The sequence below is a fragment of the Salvelinus namaycush genome, chromosome 7 (genome assembly GCF_016432855.1).
Source record: "Salvelinus namaycush isolate Seneca chromosome 7, SaNama_1.0, whole genome shotgun sequence".
Lineage (NCBI taxonomy): Eukaryota > Metazoa > Chordata > Actinopteri > Salmoniformes > Salmonidae > Salvelinus > Salvelinus namaycush.
Window position 1 is genome coordinate 30,316,187 of NC_052313.1, and position 17,081 is coordinate 30,333,267.

The window sequence follows — 17,081 nt, forward strand, 5'->3', positions numbered from 1 at the left end:
GTCAGATTTTTAAACAGCCACCACTAACATTGAGTGGCTGCTGCCAACATACTGACTCAACTCCAGCCACTTTAACAATGTAAAAATGTATGGAAAAATGTATCACTAGCCACTTTAAACAATGCCACTTTATATAATGTTTACATACCCTATATTACTCATCTCATATGTATATACTGTACTCTATACCATCTACTGCATCTTGCCTATGCCGCACGGTCATCGCTCATCCATATATTTATATGTGCATATTCTTATTCATTCCTTTACACTTGTGAGTATAAGGTAGTTGTTGTGAAATTGTTGTATTACTTGTTAGATATCACTGCACGGTCGGAACTAGAAGCACAAGCATTTCGCTACGCTTGCATTAACATCTTCTAACCATGTGTATATGACCAATAAAATTTGATTTGATTTACAATCGCAAAGCCCGTTAAATATATTCACATGAGTGCAGCACACATAGCCTAGTTTCATCGGAATATCATCTGCAGGCAGCAAAAGTGTGCAGCTCTCAACTGGTTTTGGCATGAAGTAGCTCACAGAAGAATGACATCAGTAGCCGGTAGGGTAGGAAAGCAGTGTCTACCAGTAAAATGTAATGCTAACTCAGGCAACAAAGGGTATGCAAACCAGGTATTGAAAAAGTTTAGTCTGAAGTGTTGGTTCGTAGGTTACTTGTGATGCGCAAATGTCATCATGCACTGTTCGCATCAGGGGCGTAGACATGGATAGACATGGGCCAGGGTGGTCAGAGGACCACCCACTGGGGAGCCAGGTCCTGAGGTCGATCAAATCAGTTGTGTGGTTTAAGTAGTGTTGTGGACTTAAACCATCAAATCTTAGAAAAAAATACTATGTAAAAAAAAAAAAAAAAAAAAAAAAAGGGTGTGATTTTGAGAGTGAAAATCTGTAAAATCTATAGGAAAACTATAAATATATATTTTTAAACGTATGGGTTCCTTTCCTTCGAAGGGTGCCTTTCCTTTGATGGGCGTGCCATTAGGGAACTTTTTGGCAAAATGTTTGTACACACACTTCTCCTTGGAACCACTACACTACTGCATAGGGCCAATGGAAAGACAGCAGTCACACACAGCATGATGTTAAAGGATAAGCAGTCCCTAAACTCGGACATAACACGCCAGTAGGTCCCAATCATAAGAATACAAAAACACAGCCATTAAGCATTTCCCAATTGAAATGTATAACTATTACTTCCCATTCCAAAAAACATTTCACGTTTAGCACACAAAGTAACCGGTGACCTAAAGTTTAAAGTGGAACTGACTGCGTTTGAACTAATTTGCAAATATGAAACAAACAGACAATCATAATATTAGTAAAAAATATCAAATTCCCACTTTGTGCTACAAAAACAACTTTATAAAGAGGTTTTAAAAATAAGTTTGTATTTGACTCAATGTTCCGTGACGTACACTAAGGCATTTTCGGCAGAATAGATAGATGCATTTCAATGCATGATTCCTTTAATTCACCAATACATTTCTTGGTAGTCCAAAAAATATTGCCATCAGGTTGTAAATCACAGCTGGCCTGGTACATTGTTTGCTGCCTCCATTCGGGATACACTGTTTCAGTTTAAATGACTCAATATTCTGGACAAAAAAACAGACGAATGTAACTAAGGCTGGGAATGGCAATACAATCAAACTAGCAAGGGCAATCATCACAAGTCAGTCATAACGTGGCTAATAGGCTGGAGTATCTATTAATGTAGCAAGCTGAAAACGTTAGCTAGCTAGCTGCTAGGAGGATGTCATGCCATTGGAGTAGTGGGTGAGTGACTGCCTTTTTCCCCTCATATCGTTTTCCGGTGGTTATACACAACTAGAGATGCAGGTGTCATTTGGTTAGCTAACAAGAACTTGAATGACTTATCCAGTTCGCATATCCCTTTTGTTTGCAAATTCACTCTGGCGATCAACTCAAATTTCAGAGCCTTCTCGTCTGAGTATGCCACGGCGCAGAACAACTGGTGAATTTTACGAACGCGTAACACCCGCTGAATATGACAAGTGTCAGTAAACATAGACAGAAAAAATAAGTTAGTCAAGAACGCTCTAGATAAAATGTAAACAGCCTTACCAGCTCTGCTACGGTGAGTAAAATGGTCAGAGTGAGGTGTTCTCTCACTTGTGTCTGGAAGTAGCTCGCTAGCAAGCTAGTCAACTTTAACTAGTTAGCTTGGGTGCTTGGTTGGGAGAGGAATGCATTGACAGGCAAGCTGCAGAAGGACGAGGAGGCTACAATTCCCCATTGTTTATCAGTGCAATTTTGACTGCCAACTAGCTGAAAAAGCCCCTGCAAACTAGTCAACAACAAAAGCTATCTAGCTAGACCGTGAGAAAACTACTGCTCGCTATTCCGCAGCGACCTATTGGCCTTCAAGAAGGCAGAAGTTTCCATGAATTTAGGAAAAACGGTCCCACCCATGAAGTCAAAATGTGATTGGTTGATTCCACTGTCACTCCAAAATTTTGCCCTAATACAGTTAAATGGCAGATGCCTTTATATATCTTCTGATGGCCTAGCCAATAGCTGACTTAGCTAGCTAGATTTATCTCCCTAGAGACCAACAAAGAAGAAAATGTTTCTCTTCAGTGTTAACCCTTTCCTTTCTAACAAAAACTAAAGATTAAATCTGAACATAATATAATTATCATCATCATTATAATCATTATTTTATTTTAAAAAAAGCATAGAAGGCTGATTGTTCCCCACTGTGTTTGGGTTAGTAATATTTGTAGATTGGCTTTATTTTCCCTCTGCATGTATTTCTTCACTATTTTGAATGTCCAAAGAATCCATATGTTGTTTTGAAATATGAACACAGAAATACTGGACATTTTGAACTCTTATTATTGTGGTGACTTGACAAAATTCCAATAATGGTCTTGAATCGGTCTCACTTTAGGTGGTCTCGAACACAACACTGTTACAATCATTTATTCAACAATCCCTTGAAAACGGCACGCAGTGGTGGAGCTACCCCGGGTCTCCTTGCACCCCAAGAGGCAAATGGAATGCTCTGCACCTTAGTAAAATGTTATTGATAATGACCTTTAGAACAGCAGCCTGTTCCGGCCCATTCAATGTGTGTGGAATTAAAATGGAATGTACCATTCTGAGAAATAGCACATTCCCAATCATCTTCCTACCTCTAAGATTATCTTGGCTCCTCTTGGGTCTTTGAGATTTACAGCAACGCTCTACAAACAAAATCAATACATTGTTAAAACAAACATAAAAGATTTTTTCAGGCAAAATTCAAATACATCAGATAAAGCAAATGGTGAAGTAAAGCAAACAATAGCAACTTTCAATGTGATAATACAGGATAGACACTGCTACTTGTACATGTAACTGATGTGATCTAGTGAGCTGTGTACACTAGTATTAGTATAGTTAGTCGAGTTACCACCCATGACTGTATTTGTTAGTGACAGAGACATGGTTGTTGAATTTGATCCATTTTAAGTCCTGTGGCCTTCACCGAGTAAGTTCCTAGGCAAAAGCTATCATTAAAATTTAACTTTGACAATACAGTACATCATAAGGCCTTACTTTGATGGCCTAGTTTTACCCTAACACAGTGGTGTTAAAAATGTCCTGGTTTACAGGCTACATTAGGCCTGCAAGTCACATTAAGCAGGCTTGCAAAGTGATTTCTATTGGAATCCAGAGTTAGGGCATCCGACAGTTGGAATTGTATTCACCTGCAACCTGCATTCAGAATGACTGTCAAGTTTAGGAACAACCATTTGGAACAACCATTTCAGTTACAGGTGCAATAAATCTAACTGATTGGATTAGTTTAGAAAAAGGTATGTTATTGATCTTTGTGTAGCTTAAGAAAAGGTCCAATGCAGTCGTTTGTATCTCAATATCAAATCATTTTTGGGTAACAATTAAGTACCTTACTGTGATTATTTGCCATTACAAACGGTCAAAAAGAAACAAAAATAGCTTCCTAGCAAAGATACATTTCTCATGCAAGAAATCTGCTAGGACTGGCAAGAATTTTGCTAAAACAGGTATTTTCAAACACCTATTACACTAAAAGTGTAATAAAAAATCATAATTTTCACAGTATTACTACAACTCCTGTGCACTGGGCTTTTAAGATTAACCAAACAATCAATGTACATGCAGATATAAAAACAGATATTAAAAACAATCCCCCCCGAAAAAAAAATCTTCCTGTAGTAGAGCATGCTGGGAAATAGGATAATGATGGGTGTGGTTTTGATGGGAATGTTTTACTCTCCACAGAGTAAATCAATAACTCTGGTTATTAACACAAACACTGTGGTTATTTACACCACTGAGTGTTAATTTCACTCTTTGACTATGTACAAAAAGTGATCCAATTTCTATACGGTTCACCCAATATGGATGGAAATACCTTCAAATTAAAGCTGACAGTCTGCACTTTAACCACAGTCATTGTATAATTTAGAATCCAAAGTGCTGGAGTACAGAGCCAAAACAACAAAACTGTCCCTGTCCCAACACTTTTGGAGCTCACTGTACATGTTAGAAACACCTTTGGCAGTGATTAGCTGTGAGTCTTCTTGCGTAAGTCTGTAAGAGCTTTGCACACCTGGATTGTGCCATATTTTTCCATTATTCTTTTCTAAAGTATTCAAGCTCTGTCAAGGTGTTGGGGATCATGACAAGACAGCAATTTTCAAGTCTTGCCATAGATTTAAGCAGGTTTCAGTCAAAACTGTAACTTGGCCATTCAGGAACATTCACACTTCTTGGTAAGCAACTCCAGTGTAGATGTGGCATTGTGTTATAGGTTATTGTCCTGCTAAATGGTGAATTCCTTTACCAGTGTCTGGTGTAAAAGCAGACTGAAGCAGGTTTTCCTCTAGGATTTTGCCTGTGCTTAGCTCCATAGTGAAAAACTCCCCAGTGTTAGCTGATGTCAAGCATACCCATACCATGATGCAGCCACCACCATGCTTGAAAATAAGGAGACAGTTACAAAGTGACTGGTCCTAAATGAAAGGTCCTAAATGATGTCACCACTGCCCTTGATTCTAAGCAATGTTGTGGTGCTATTTGTATTGACTTGGCCAAAGCTTTTCAAAACGGTAGACCATTCCATTATTGTGGCTCGGTCCTAGGCCCCATGCTCTTCTAAATGTACATCAACAACATAGCTCAGGCAGAAGGAAGCTCTCTCAACCATTTATATGCAGATGATACAGTCTTATACTCAGCTGGCCCCTCCCTGGATTTTGTGTTAAACACTCTACAACAAATCATTCTCAGTGTCCAACTAGCTTTCTCTGCCCTTAACCTTGTTCTGAACACCTCCAAAACAAAGGTCATGTGGTTTGGTAAGAAGAATGCCCCTCTCCCCACCGATGTGATAACTACCTTTGAGGGTTTAGAGCTTGAGGTAGTCACCTCATACAAGTACTTGGGAGTATGGCTAGACGGTACACTGTCCTTCTCTCAACACATCAAAGCTGCAGGCTAAAGTTAAATCTAGACTTGGTTTGCTCTATTGTAATCGCTCCTCTTTCACCCCAGCTGCCAAACTAACCCTGATTCAGATGACCATCCTACCTATGCTAGATTACGGAGAAGTAATTTATATAATCGGCAGGTAAGGATGCTCGAGCGGCTAGATGTTCTTTACCATTCGGCCATCAGATTTGCCACCAATGCACCTTATAGGACACTGCACTCTATACTCCTCTGTAAACTGGTCATCTCTGTATACCCGTCGTAAGACCCACTGGTTGATGCTTATTTATAAAACCCTCTTAGGCCTCACTCCCCCCTATCTGAGATATCTACTGCAGCCCTCATCCACCACATACAACACCCGTTCTGCCAGACACATTCTGTTAAAGATCCCCAAAGCACACACATCCCTGGGTCACTCCTCTTTTCAGTTCGCTTCAGCTAGCGACTGGAACGAGCTGTAACAAACACTCAAACTGGACAGTTTTATCTCTTCATTCAAAGACTCAATCATGGACACTCTTACTGACAGTTGTGTCTGCTTTGCGTGATGTATTGTTGTCTCAACCGTCTTGCCCTTTGTGCTGTTGTCTGTGCCCAATAATGCTTGTACCATTTTTTTTGCTGCTACCATGTTGTGTTGACATGTGTTGCTGCCTTGCTATTTTGTTGTCTGGGGTCTCTCTTTATGTAGTGTTGTCTCTCTTGTCCTGATGTGTGTTTTGTCCTATATATATATTTATTTATTTTATCCCGTCCCCGCAGGAGGCCTTTTGGTAGGCCGTCATTGTAAATACGAATTTGCTCTTAACTGACTTGCCTAGTCAAATAAAAGGTTAAATAAAATATGATTTGTTAAGCCAAATCATGGGGGACCTCCATTTCACTCCTGAACTGATTTAGGCTTGCCAAAAAGAAAAAAGTGGTGAATACTTTTGCAACAACATTTGTTATTTAATTTATTAACATTTGTAGAATTGTCTTTTCACTATGACATTATGGAGTATTGTGTGTAGATCAATTACATAAAATGACAACTAAATCCATTAAAATGCAACTTTGTCACACAACAAAATGTGATCGAATTCAAGGGTTGATACCAACTGTATGTACCTTTTTGTTTCTGTTGACACTGAGAAAATAAGCACTCTCATCACCAACAAACGGAGGTCCCCATGATCTGGTGTCGTCCCCAGCACCTGTCAGAAATGATCACTAATCAGAATTTTTTTTCTAATCATTTCAAATACTTCAGCTTGATCGAGGTTTCCTGGTGCAATGGAACCAATATAATAATTGCTTCAAAACTGAATTGAGGCCAGGTCTGATGGATTTCACTATAATTACATTTCATAACATTATTAAGATGCAAGTGAAACATTGGCCAATGGTCACCATTGCCTGTGCTGAGGAAAGTTCAAAATCCTAATTAAAACTTAAATTGCATCCTTCCACCATTCTTTTAGGTTGTCGCTGATCTGACATGATTGGGTAGCACTTTATAATAACTCCAAGTAATAAAGCATTTTATGGATTTAATAGTAAATAGTTTATTCATAATTTATTCATCATTACTCAATTCATAATATGTTCAATATAGGTCCTTGTAAACAATTTACTAATCATTTGTTAAGTCTTTCTGCGTGGCCTCGTCTAAAGTGTGGGCCATTTATACTTTCTAAATGTTTTGAGTGTAATTTCTCACAAAAAGATGGACGTGCCATTGATAGACATTCCAGCAGTACCTGATGCCCTTTAATGTCTCAAAATAGCCTCAATGGTAAAATAATAGGCACGCAACATAGGATGTTAGAACGACTGCCCATACAAAGCAACTTCTCGTTTTGAAAATGGCCAGCTGTATGTGGCATCGATATGAGTCAGAAACATTTATTCTATGGTCAAAATGTACTACAAAGTGTAAATAGAAGTCAGAAGTCAGTCTCGTCCAAAACTGAGATTTGTGAGAAAAGGGAAAAAAATTGTATGTTACAGAATGAAGGGTACTGTAACAGTTTTCCTTGTGTTGGGTTTATTTTAATCCTTCCCACATCTGGCAGCACCCAAGTAATCATAAATCCGGAGTGCAGCTGCATGTGACACCATCGTAACGCCCAGTCAATTTGGTTGGACATTCGATATCCCTAAGGGGCAAATGACACAATGTACATGGGACAAAAAAACATTTTTTTATTCACTAGTTACAAATGTCAATGCCTTAAAAACCTCAAACCGACTATAAATTGTAGAAATGCATATACAAATATTGAAAGCATTTAATGAGACCACAAAAAAATTAAATATTGAAATATTGTCCCATTTACAGTGCAATTAATTGACGGTCCCCAACTAGCCCCAGAGAAGGGCTATCTAATGCCACACCAACTTTGCATTGATTCCACACCAGCTGGTTGAAGCTAGTTGGTGAAAGAAGTTGGCTAGCACTAGCTAGCCTAGGCAACTTCAAGACACAAGATCTGGTTAGTCTGTTTCAAGTTATCTAGATGGGCGAGCGACTGTAACTGTGTACTGTTATTAAACATCTTATGAATCATTATTAAATACTTTAAAAAGTAGTTTATAAATGTGTGAATAACTAGGCTACCAACATTTACATATGTGGGAGAAATTATTAAGAAATTCTTAATAATCGATTTACTAATCCATTATAAATGCTTTATTACGTGGAGTTAGTTTAAAGGGCTACTCATGATTGGTGAAAACAACGCAGTGGAAGCCTTGCTTACGCCTATCAAATTATGTTACAGCAGTGATTACTTCGAGGAAGGATGAAATCCAACAGAGCCTTAAAAATATTCACAAACCTTCATGAAATAGGTTCACATTAGTCTTACACAGCAGTGACACCATGTGGCTGCTGATTGTCAGAGCCACTGACAACAGAACGTCAACAAATACTCTAGTCTAGTATAGTGTCAAAGTTGCAAGTGAGCACTGCACGTTTACATTTTCCACCGACAACAATCAATATTTTTCCAAAACCTTACAGAATGTAACACAGAATTTGTCTCATCACTTGCCTGGTCTCTCGACTTTGATAATCTCAGCACCCAGGTCTCCCAGTATCATTGTGGCAAATGGGCCAGCCAGGACCCTGAAAAAAAAAGCAAATAGATCATGCACACACACACAAACACACAACGACAACCAATTTCTGGCCCACCTCTCTAACCTCAAGGCTGACGGATAACAATCGAAGAAAAAAAAAATTATTGAATGAGAAGAAAATTTAAATGAATTAAAAAAAAGAGTAGGCTATGTGAATATACCTTGTGAGGTCTAGGACTTTAACACCCTCCAGTGGTCGAACATTCTCTCCTGCATCAGACAAATAGGATGGTTAGACTAGTACAGCGCCGGGTGAATAATAACTTGCAACAATAGAGCCTGTTGGTGGGCTATATGCCTTGACGAGCATAAAGCACATCAAAGTAGGCCAGAGACTTAGGCCGGGATTCAAAATGTCAGCATTTTGGAATTTACGTATTTGCCTTTCCATTGGCAGTTCGATCAGTCCCTCTTTGTGCTTTTTAGTAGACGCTCTTATCAAGAGCGACTTACAGGAGCAATTAAGGTTAAGTGCCTTGCTCAAGGGCACGTCAACAGATTTTTCACCTAGTTGGCTCAGGGATTCGAACCAGCGACCTTTCGGTTACTGGTCCAACACTCTTAACCACTAGGCTACCTGCCTAGCGGTTGGCATATCCAGAACATGGGCATGTAGAGTATCTGTCGAATAAAATAGTTACTGTAGTGCTGACAGAGAGCTGGCGCTCAACGCAGGAAGCTAGCACACAACAGAAACACTGCCATTTAAAACAGCTGGGAACTCTGAAATGTCAGACTTCAGTGCATTGAAGACAACTAAGAACTCGGAAATCAAACGAACTCCGACTGGAGATTTTTATTTATTTTGAACTGTCAGACCTGTTTTGTTTTTTTTCCTCGAGTTCACAGTTGTCTTGAAAGCAGAAAAAAATAAAAATATCACAACAGTCATAACGTCGAACAATTACACAAGGACCACAGCTCGTGAAAAGTTATCTTCACAATAATTTAAGAGTTTCTTGCAGTCTGTCCGCTGAAGAGAAAAAAGTTCATTGGAATTGGAGTCGAAAGGAGATGGTTCCTCAATGCTGGAAAAAAATGATGGATTAAAAATCGGATGTTGGAGGAGTGTGAGAGCCGTTAAGTTCTACAACCTCCTAAAAGGAATCAATTCCCAAACCTTCCATAACAAAGCCATCACCTACAGAGAGATGAACCTGGAGAAGAGTCCCCTAAGCAAGCTGGTCCTGGGGCGCTGTTCACAAGCACAAACAGACCCCACAGAGCCCCAGGACAGCAACACAATTAGTCCCCACCAAATCATGACAAAACAAAAAGATCATTACTTCACACATTGGAAAGAATTAACACAAAAACAGAGCAAACTAGAATGCTATTTGGCCCTAAACAGAGTACACAGTGGCAGAATACCTGACCACTGTGAATGACCCAAACTTAAGGAAAGATCTGACTACGTACAGACTCAGTGAGCATAGCCTTGCTATTGAGAAAGGCTGCCGTAGGCAAACCTGGCTCTCAAGAGAAGACAGGCTATATGCACACTGCCAACAAAATGAGGTGCAAACTGAGCTGCACTTCCCAACCTCCTGCCAAATGTATGACTATATAAATGTCTTTATTCTTTTGGAACTTGTGTGAGTGTAATGTTTACTGTTAATGTTTATTTCACTTTTGTTTATTATCTACTTCACTTGCTTTGGCAATGTTAACATATGTTTCCCATGCCAATAAAGCCCTTGAATTTTGAGAGAGAGAGAGACAGATCAAAATACACCCTATGAGTAGCCTGCTAATGTACCTTTCTGGACCTTGTAAACTGTCGAGAATAGACCCATAACTGAACCAAATGGTTGGATGATCGGGACTAGGCTCTATGGTAGTCCATAGCTCCTTTCTTGTGTATTTTATCCCTCGTGTTAAACAATCGTTGGAAATGACTCGTAAGCATGAATTTCACGGTAAAGTCTACACCAGTTGTATTTGGCGCATGTGACAAATACAAATTGATTTGATTAAGTTATTTCGGCATTAACCATTCAAAACAGGACGTTTGAGCAGTTGTCTTGCTCTTCACTATCACAGGGCTAATATCAAATTCAATACTATGCATGCCAGTCTCTCTTTTGGCTAAAAGTAAATACTGAGTTCATTTTAGTATACTGTAAACAAATTGTGTCCCTTCAGTTGAGCGTACTAGAGCTTCGCCTGTCTACCAGAAGTTGATGCTGTTGCTACGCAACCTTTTGCTAGCTTGTTAGCATAAGAAATTACTAGCTAGACATTTTACGACTTTAGGTGTGTTCGTAAATTCAATCTGGAGTGCCAGAGTGTTCATAAATTCAGACCGGTCAAAGCGCACACTGCCCGCTCTGGCCGAGGAGTAGGGTTGATCCGAGCCTTCTGACCTCCCTCACAACGGCAGTCAAGCACCCAAGCTAATTGGCTAAAGTTGGCTAGCTACTTCACGACACATAAGAGAACACCACACTCTGACCATTTTACTCGCCCTAGCAGAGAGCGTTGGTGACTGTGCTGCTGGCAACAATTTAATTATGCTTTTTTGCCAACGTGTGTTTGTAAATTCAACAGCTATTCTGCGCTTTGGCACACTCAGACAAGAGTGCTCTGAAATCGGAGTAGATAGCCAGAGCAAATTTTTACAAACGCACCCGAATGAACAATGTCCATTGAGAACACACAACAACTATACCACTTAGCTAAGAATGACGTGAATAATCAAGTCAATAAACGTTGAGTAGTTAGATAGCATATAGTTAATATACTAGCAAGTTCGATGTAAGAGTACCCAACTAACATTAGGTAGCTAGCTAACATACCGGTACATACTGCTCTAATGATATGCTATGCGGTTCGTAAAGATGGATGACAATTTGTTAGTTATGCTAACATAACGTGTAACGTAACTTATTTGAAAAGTCATTACTTTATTACATTGCTCAAAATTTTCTTAACATTTGTCATAATTAGTTAAAGCAATGACTTGGTATCCACTCTCGTTGGAATTCAGCTGCATATTTTCCTCAAATTTGAAAACGTTGAAGCCACGCCCATTTTATGAAGAATTGCATTATGGGCCCTAAAAGCCCGGAAGTAGTGTCCACTGCTTGCATACTTCGTATTTTGGCAAATGTAGTACAACATCCGTGAACTTTTGGAATACTAACTATATCCATACTATGACCAATAAGCATACTAAATACCCAATTTACATCACAAATAGTACTGTTAGTATGAGTATTCAAACACAGCTAAGGAGAAACTGACTGCATCAATTTTTGTTTTAAATTTATACAACAGGTGGTTCCAGCCAGTGTCTATTCCACAAGTTATCACCGGCTAAATCTATGACGTTAAAATTAATATTTACTCTGCTCCATCTGACTGTGCAATCCACTGTCTCATCAGCCCAGCCACTAGATAACACAGAGAAAGTCCGAACAGCTTTCACAGTTTGACAACAGATGCCTCTCCAGCGGGAGAAATCATTAGGCAAATATCACAGCCAACCACAACACTGGCGGGTAAGTAATACTGTGAAACACTATCATTCCACTGTTTGCACCATATATATATTTAGGTACATTTTCTGAAATTACAACCAAAAACCCTGTGTAGCACCATTAAAATAACTGTGAGAAAGCAGTGCTCGGCGGGCTGGGGCGAAGGACACTGTGTCCTACTGTAGCTTGCTAGCAGCCTCAATGGTAGTGTAGTAAACTTGGTCTGCAGATAGATCCTACTCATATGTCTATAAACTCTGAATGACTGACAGTGAGCTCTGTATTGAAGCCACCACACAGCCATCTTGGTACTCCTCAATTGTAAAAAAGATTTGGGAAGCTATAGAAATGCATTTATTAATGTCTACATTCATTTGACACATGTATTATATTACAGACATCTTAATGTATACTTTTAAAATATAATATGTGAGCTAAACATAAAAATATATATATAAAAAAAAAAAAAAAGTTTTTTTTTTGAGTACTAATGTTACTGTCCCCAATACTACAAAATACTTTAATACATTTTGTCGTTAAAACATGTAATAGTAATACTGTAGAATTACATTCATTCCTATGGAGGACTGCGCCTACTAGGGTGGGCCAATATGTCCGACCAGTGGCTTCAACGCCTCTCAATGGCCAATACATAGCATCAGCAATCCAGGGTTTAAAAACATCATTAGTTTTGCCTCATAGTTGAGCATGGTCGGTTTTGTGGGTAACTAACTTTCTTGGCATGGGGTGTAATGGTTACTCCAAACAATTTTCCATTTGACAGATTCAGGTAAATCCCGCCCTATTTACTAAACCAGTCCAATAGAAACGCTAGGTTGTTGAAACGTCGTAGTGTTGATTAAAACCATGCATAGTCCTAGGTCATCAACATGTTGATGAGTGAAAAGTCGACCAGTATTGTCCACTACACAATATCAAATATTTGTTCATGGTGTTTAGACCCTACTTAGATAAGGATATCCAACAATTTGATAATTGCTGAATAGCAGCATACTATCGGCGAGAAGTTTAATGACACATTAATTCGCTATCGTGCTTGTAGGCAAGTAAAGTACAAGAAAACGACACTTCAGCTCAAATACCTGGCTGTATGTTGGAAAGCAGCCGCCTGAGATTAGTGCGAATACTTTGATGTTGTCGAAAAATACAGGGTTGAATCCCGCTGGCCAAGAGTCGAACAAATGCACCGCACTTGACGCGTGTTAGTATCGTCAACATGTTTTTGGAGTCTTTATTTAGAGCAATTTCCGTGTCGGAGTGGTAGGCCTACACTAGCCTATCAGAAGGCATTGAAAATCCCTGCCTCCTCTTGGGTACGTTCAAGACACACTATACACATTCTACTCTTACCGGCACAATACCATTGCATTGTTGAAGTGGTGGTGTGAACAGACAGTTAAAAAAATTATTGTCTAATTTCTTAATTAAGTCATTTTTGGTGATGTCTAGTGCCGTAGATAGAAGACAATCACAGACAGCAAGAAAAGGTCGGGGTCCACGCCTTGGTTCTACTTCCCCCACATGGATAGGGTAATACGGGTATCCAGAACCAGCTAAGAACAATTGCTGACACAAAAAGCAACGTTTGGAGAAAAAAAATGGTAGGTGGATGAAGGTCATGCATAGGCGAATAAACTATAAAGGGAAATAAATGGCTACAGTTTACACTTTTTTTTTGTTTTTTCATGAACTGTTGTTTTTAGAAAAGGGGCAGGTTATTTTAAGTACCGGAGGCGCCAGGTATCCGGTAGAAGACTATGGCATAGGGTTTCCCACAAGTGTGTTAAAAATCAATTATATCCGTTCTATTAAGAAATTATTTAGTAAGTAATACTTAAAAGCTAAGTATAGTTGTCTTATTTTAATTATTTAAATAAAATTGTTGTCGGAAATGGTGTCGCACATGTCACCATTAATATCTGCACTATGAGGAGATTTGATGTTAAAGTCCCTCTTTTTAACTCACATGCTCTTTGTTCTTTCTTTGTTGATCCTTTTCCATACCATCCATTATGTACAAATGCACTAAATAGTATTTCAATAATGCACGATTTTAAATCCCAGCAGTCTTTAAAATGACATTCAGGAGCAAAAGGTTTTCTATAGTTGTTTTTAATTCATTAAAAAAAATGAATTGGAATATAATATTGGAATGGAATATAACTAATAACATTAAATAAAATTGGAATATAACACTTAATAACAATAACTTAAGTAATTAATTCAGTGTAACATTGATGTGGCAACTTTCTTATGCTCTGCTATTGCACGATTGTAATTTGTACATAGGTCACCAATACAATAAGCTATCCCCAGTAAAATTAGAGCACAACTCATGAGCCTACCTTCTGCACTGCTCACACCTAATCCAGTCCCCACCTATGACTGAAAACAGGGGGAGAGATGCTGATTGAAAAGCTCTCTCTTAAAAACATAGCTAGCTATCTAGCTATATGACATAAAATGCTGTGTAAAATAGCTAAAAGGCTTTAAAGTAACATTAAAGCTATCAGTCACTAGTGAAAACATTTACTAATGCAATTGAGTTACATTATCTTTTTTATGTATTTTACCTCAGATGATCTGGCAGTAATGTTGCTAGCTAGCACTCCAAGCGGGTTATGCTAACTTGCTAGCATAAACTAGCGCTAGCTGGGTTTAAAATTGTCTAAATGCCAGGTAGAAACACATTCATAACCATAAAGGGATAACTAGCCCATGTAGTAGGGGGGCGGGGGCGAGTTGCCCCCAACACAATCATCCAACATCCAACAGTGGCTTGCAAAAGTATTCATCCCCCTTGGCATTTTTCCTGTGTTGTTGCCTTACAACCTGGAATTAAAATTGATTTTTTGGGTGGTTTGTATCATTTGATTTACACAACATGCCTTCCACTTTGAAGATACAAAATATTTTAAATTGAAAAACAAACAAGAAATAAGACAAAAAAACAGAACTTGAGCGTGCATAACTATTCACCAATCCAAAGTCAATACTTTCTAGAGCCACCTTTTGCAGCAATTACAGCTGCAAGTCTCTTGGGATATGTCTCTATAAGCTTGGCACATCTAGCCACTGAGATTTTTGCCCATTCTTCAAGGCAAAACTGCTCCAGCTCCTTCAAGTTGGATGGGTTCCGCTGGTGTACAGCAATCTTTAAGTCATACCACACATTCTCAATTGGATTGAGGTCTGGGCTTTGACTAGGCCATTCCAAGACATTTAAATGTTTCCCCTTAAACCACTCGAGTGTTGCTTTATCAGTATGCTTAGGGTCATTGTCCTGCTGGAAGTTGAACCTCCGTCACAGTCTCAAATCTCTGAAAGACTGAAACAGGTTTCCCTCAAGAATGTCCCTGTATTTAGCACCATCCATCATTCCTTCAATTCTGACCAGTTTCCCAGTCCTTGCCGATGAAAAACATCCCCACAGCAGGATGATGTTCTTGGGGTGATGGGAGGTGTTGGGATTGCGCCAGACATTGCGTTTTCCTTGTTGGCCAAATGCTACAATTAAGTCTCATCTGACCAGAGTAGCTTTTTCCATATGTTTTGGGAGTCTCCCACATGCCTTTGGCGAAGACCAAATATGTGTGCTTATTTTTTTCGTTAAGCAATGTTTTTTTTCTGGCCACTCTTCCGTAAAGCCCAGCTCTGTGGAGTGTACCGCTTAAAGTGGTCCTATGAACAGATACTCCAATCTCCGCTGCGGAGCTTTGCAGCTCCTTCAGGTTTATCTTTTGTCTCTTTGTTGCCTCTGATTAATGCCCTCCTTGCCTGGTCTGTGAGTTTTGGGGGGCGGCCCTCTCTTGGCAGGTTTATTGTGCCACATTCTTTCAATTTTTTTATAATGATTTAATGGTGCTCCATGGGATGTTCAACATTTCTGATACTTTTTTTTAACCCAACCCTGATCCACAACTTTGTCCCTGACCTGTTTGGAGAGCTCCTTGGTCTTCATGGTGTCGCTTGCTTGGTGGTGCCCCTTGCTTAGTGGTGTTGCAGACTCTGGGTCCTTTCAGAACAGGTGTATATACAGTTGAAGTCTGAAGTTTACATACACTTAGGTTGGAGTCATTAAAACTCGTTTTTCAACCACTCCACAAGTGTCTTGTTGGTGTGTCTTGTTGGTGTAAAGCCCTGACCTCAATAGTTTTGGCAAGTCGGTTAGGACATCTACTTTGTGCATGACACAAGTAATTTTTCCAACAATTGTTTACAGACAGATTATTTCACTTATAATTCACTGTATCACAATTCCTGTGGGTCAGAAGTTTACATACACTAAGTTGACTGTGCCTTTAAACAGCTTGGAAAATTCCAGAAAATGATGTCATGGCTTTAGAAGCTTCTGAAAGGCTAATTGACATAATTTGATTCAATTGGAGGTGTACCTATGGATGTATTTCAAGGCATACCTTCAAACTCAGTGCCTCTTTGCTTGACATCATGGGAAAATGAAACGAAATCATCCTTGGGAGCAATTTCCAAATGCCTGATTGCACCACGTTCATCTGTACAAACAATAGTACGCGAGTATAAACACCATGGGACCACGCAGTCATCATAGCGTTCAGGAAGGAGACGCGTTCTGTCTCCTAGAGATGAACGTACCTTTGTGCGAAAAGTGCAAATCAATCCCAGAACAACAGCAAAGGACGTTGTGAAAATGCTGGAGGAAATGGGTACAAAAGTATCTATATCCACGGTAAAACGAGTCATATATCGACATAACCTGAAAGGCCGCTCAGCAAGGAAGAAACCACTGCTCCAAACCGCCATAAAAAAAAACAGACTACGGTTTGCAACTGCACATGGGGACAAATATCGTACTTTTTGGAGAAATGTACTCTGGTCTGATGTAACAAAAATTTAACTGTTTGGCCATAATGACCATCGTTATGTTTGGAGGAAAAAGGGGGATGCTTGCAAGCCGAA

At 39.3% G+C, this 17,081-nt stretch overlaps 1 protein-coding gene across 2 annotated transcripts in view; it reads right to left on the reverse strand.

Moving 5' to 3' along the window:
• Nucleotides 1–13,392, reverse strand: part of sugct (succinyl-CoA:glutarate-CoA transferase) — a 172,627-nt gene extending 159,235 nt beyond the window's left edge. For both annotated transcript variants that reach the window (XM_038997915.1, XM_038997916.1), the window contains exons 1-5: nucleotides 13,226–13,392; nucleotides 8,802–8,850; nucleotides 8,553–8,626; nucleotides 6,625–6,710; nucleotides 3,186–3,236 (exon numbers count right to left, since the gene is read on the reverse strand). In XM_038997915.1, the coding sequence (XP_038853843.1) occupies nucleotides 3,186–3,236; nucleotides 6,625–6,710; nucleotides 8,553–8,626; nucleotides 8,802–8,850; nucleotides 13,226–13,361 (396 nt within the window). In that variant the 5' untranslated portion in view covers nucleotides 13,362–13,392. The remainder of the gene's footprint in view (nucleotides 1–3,185; nucleotides 3,237–6,624; nucleotides 6,711–8,552; nucleotides 8,627–8,801; nucleotides 8,851–13,225) is intronic.
• Nucleotides 13,393–17,081: the final 3,689 nt, after the last annotated feature.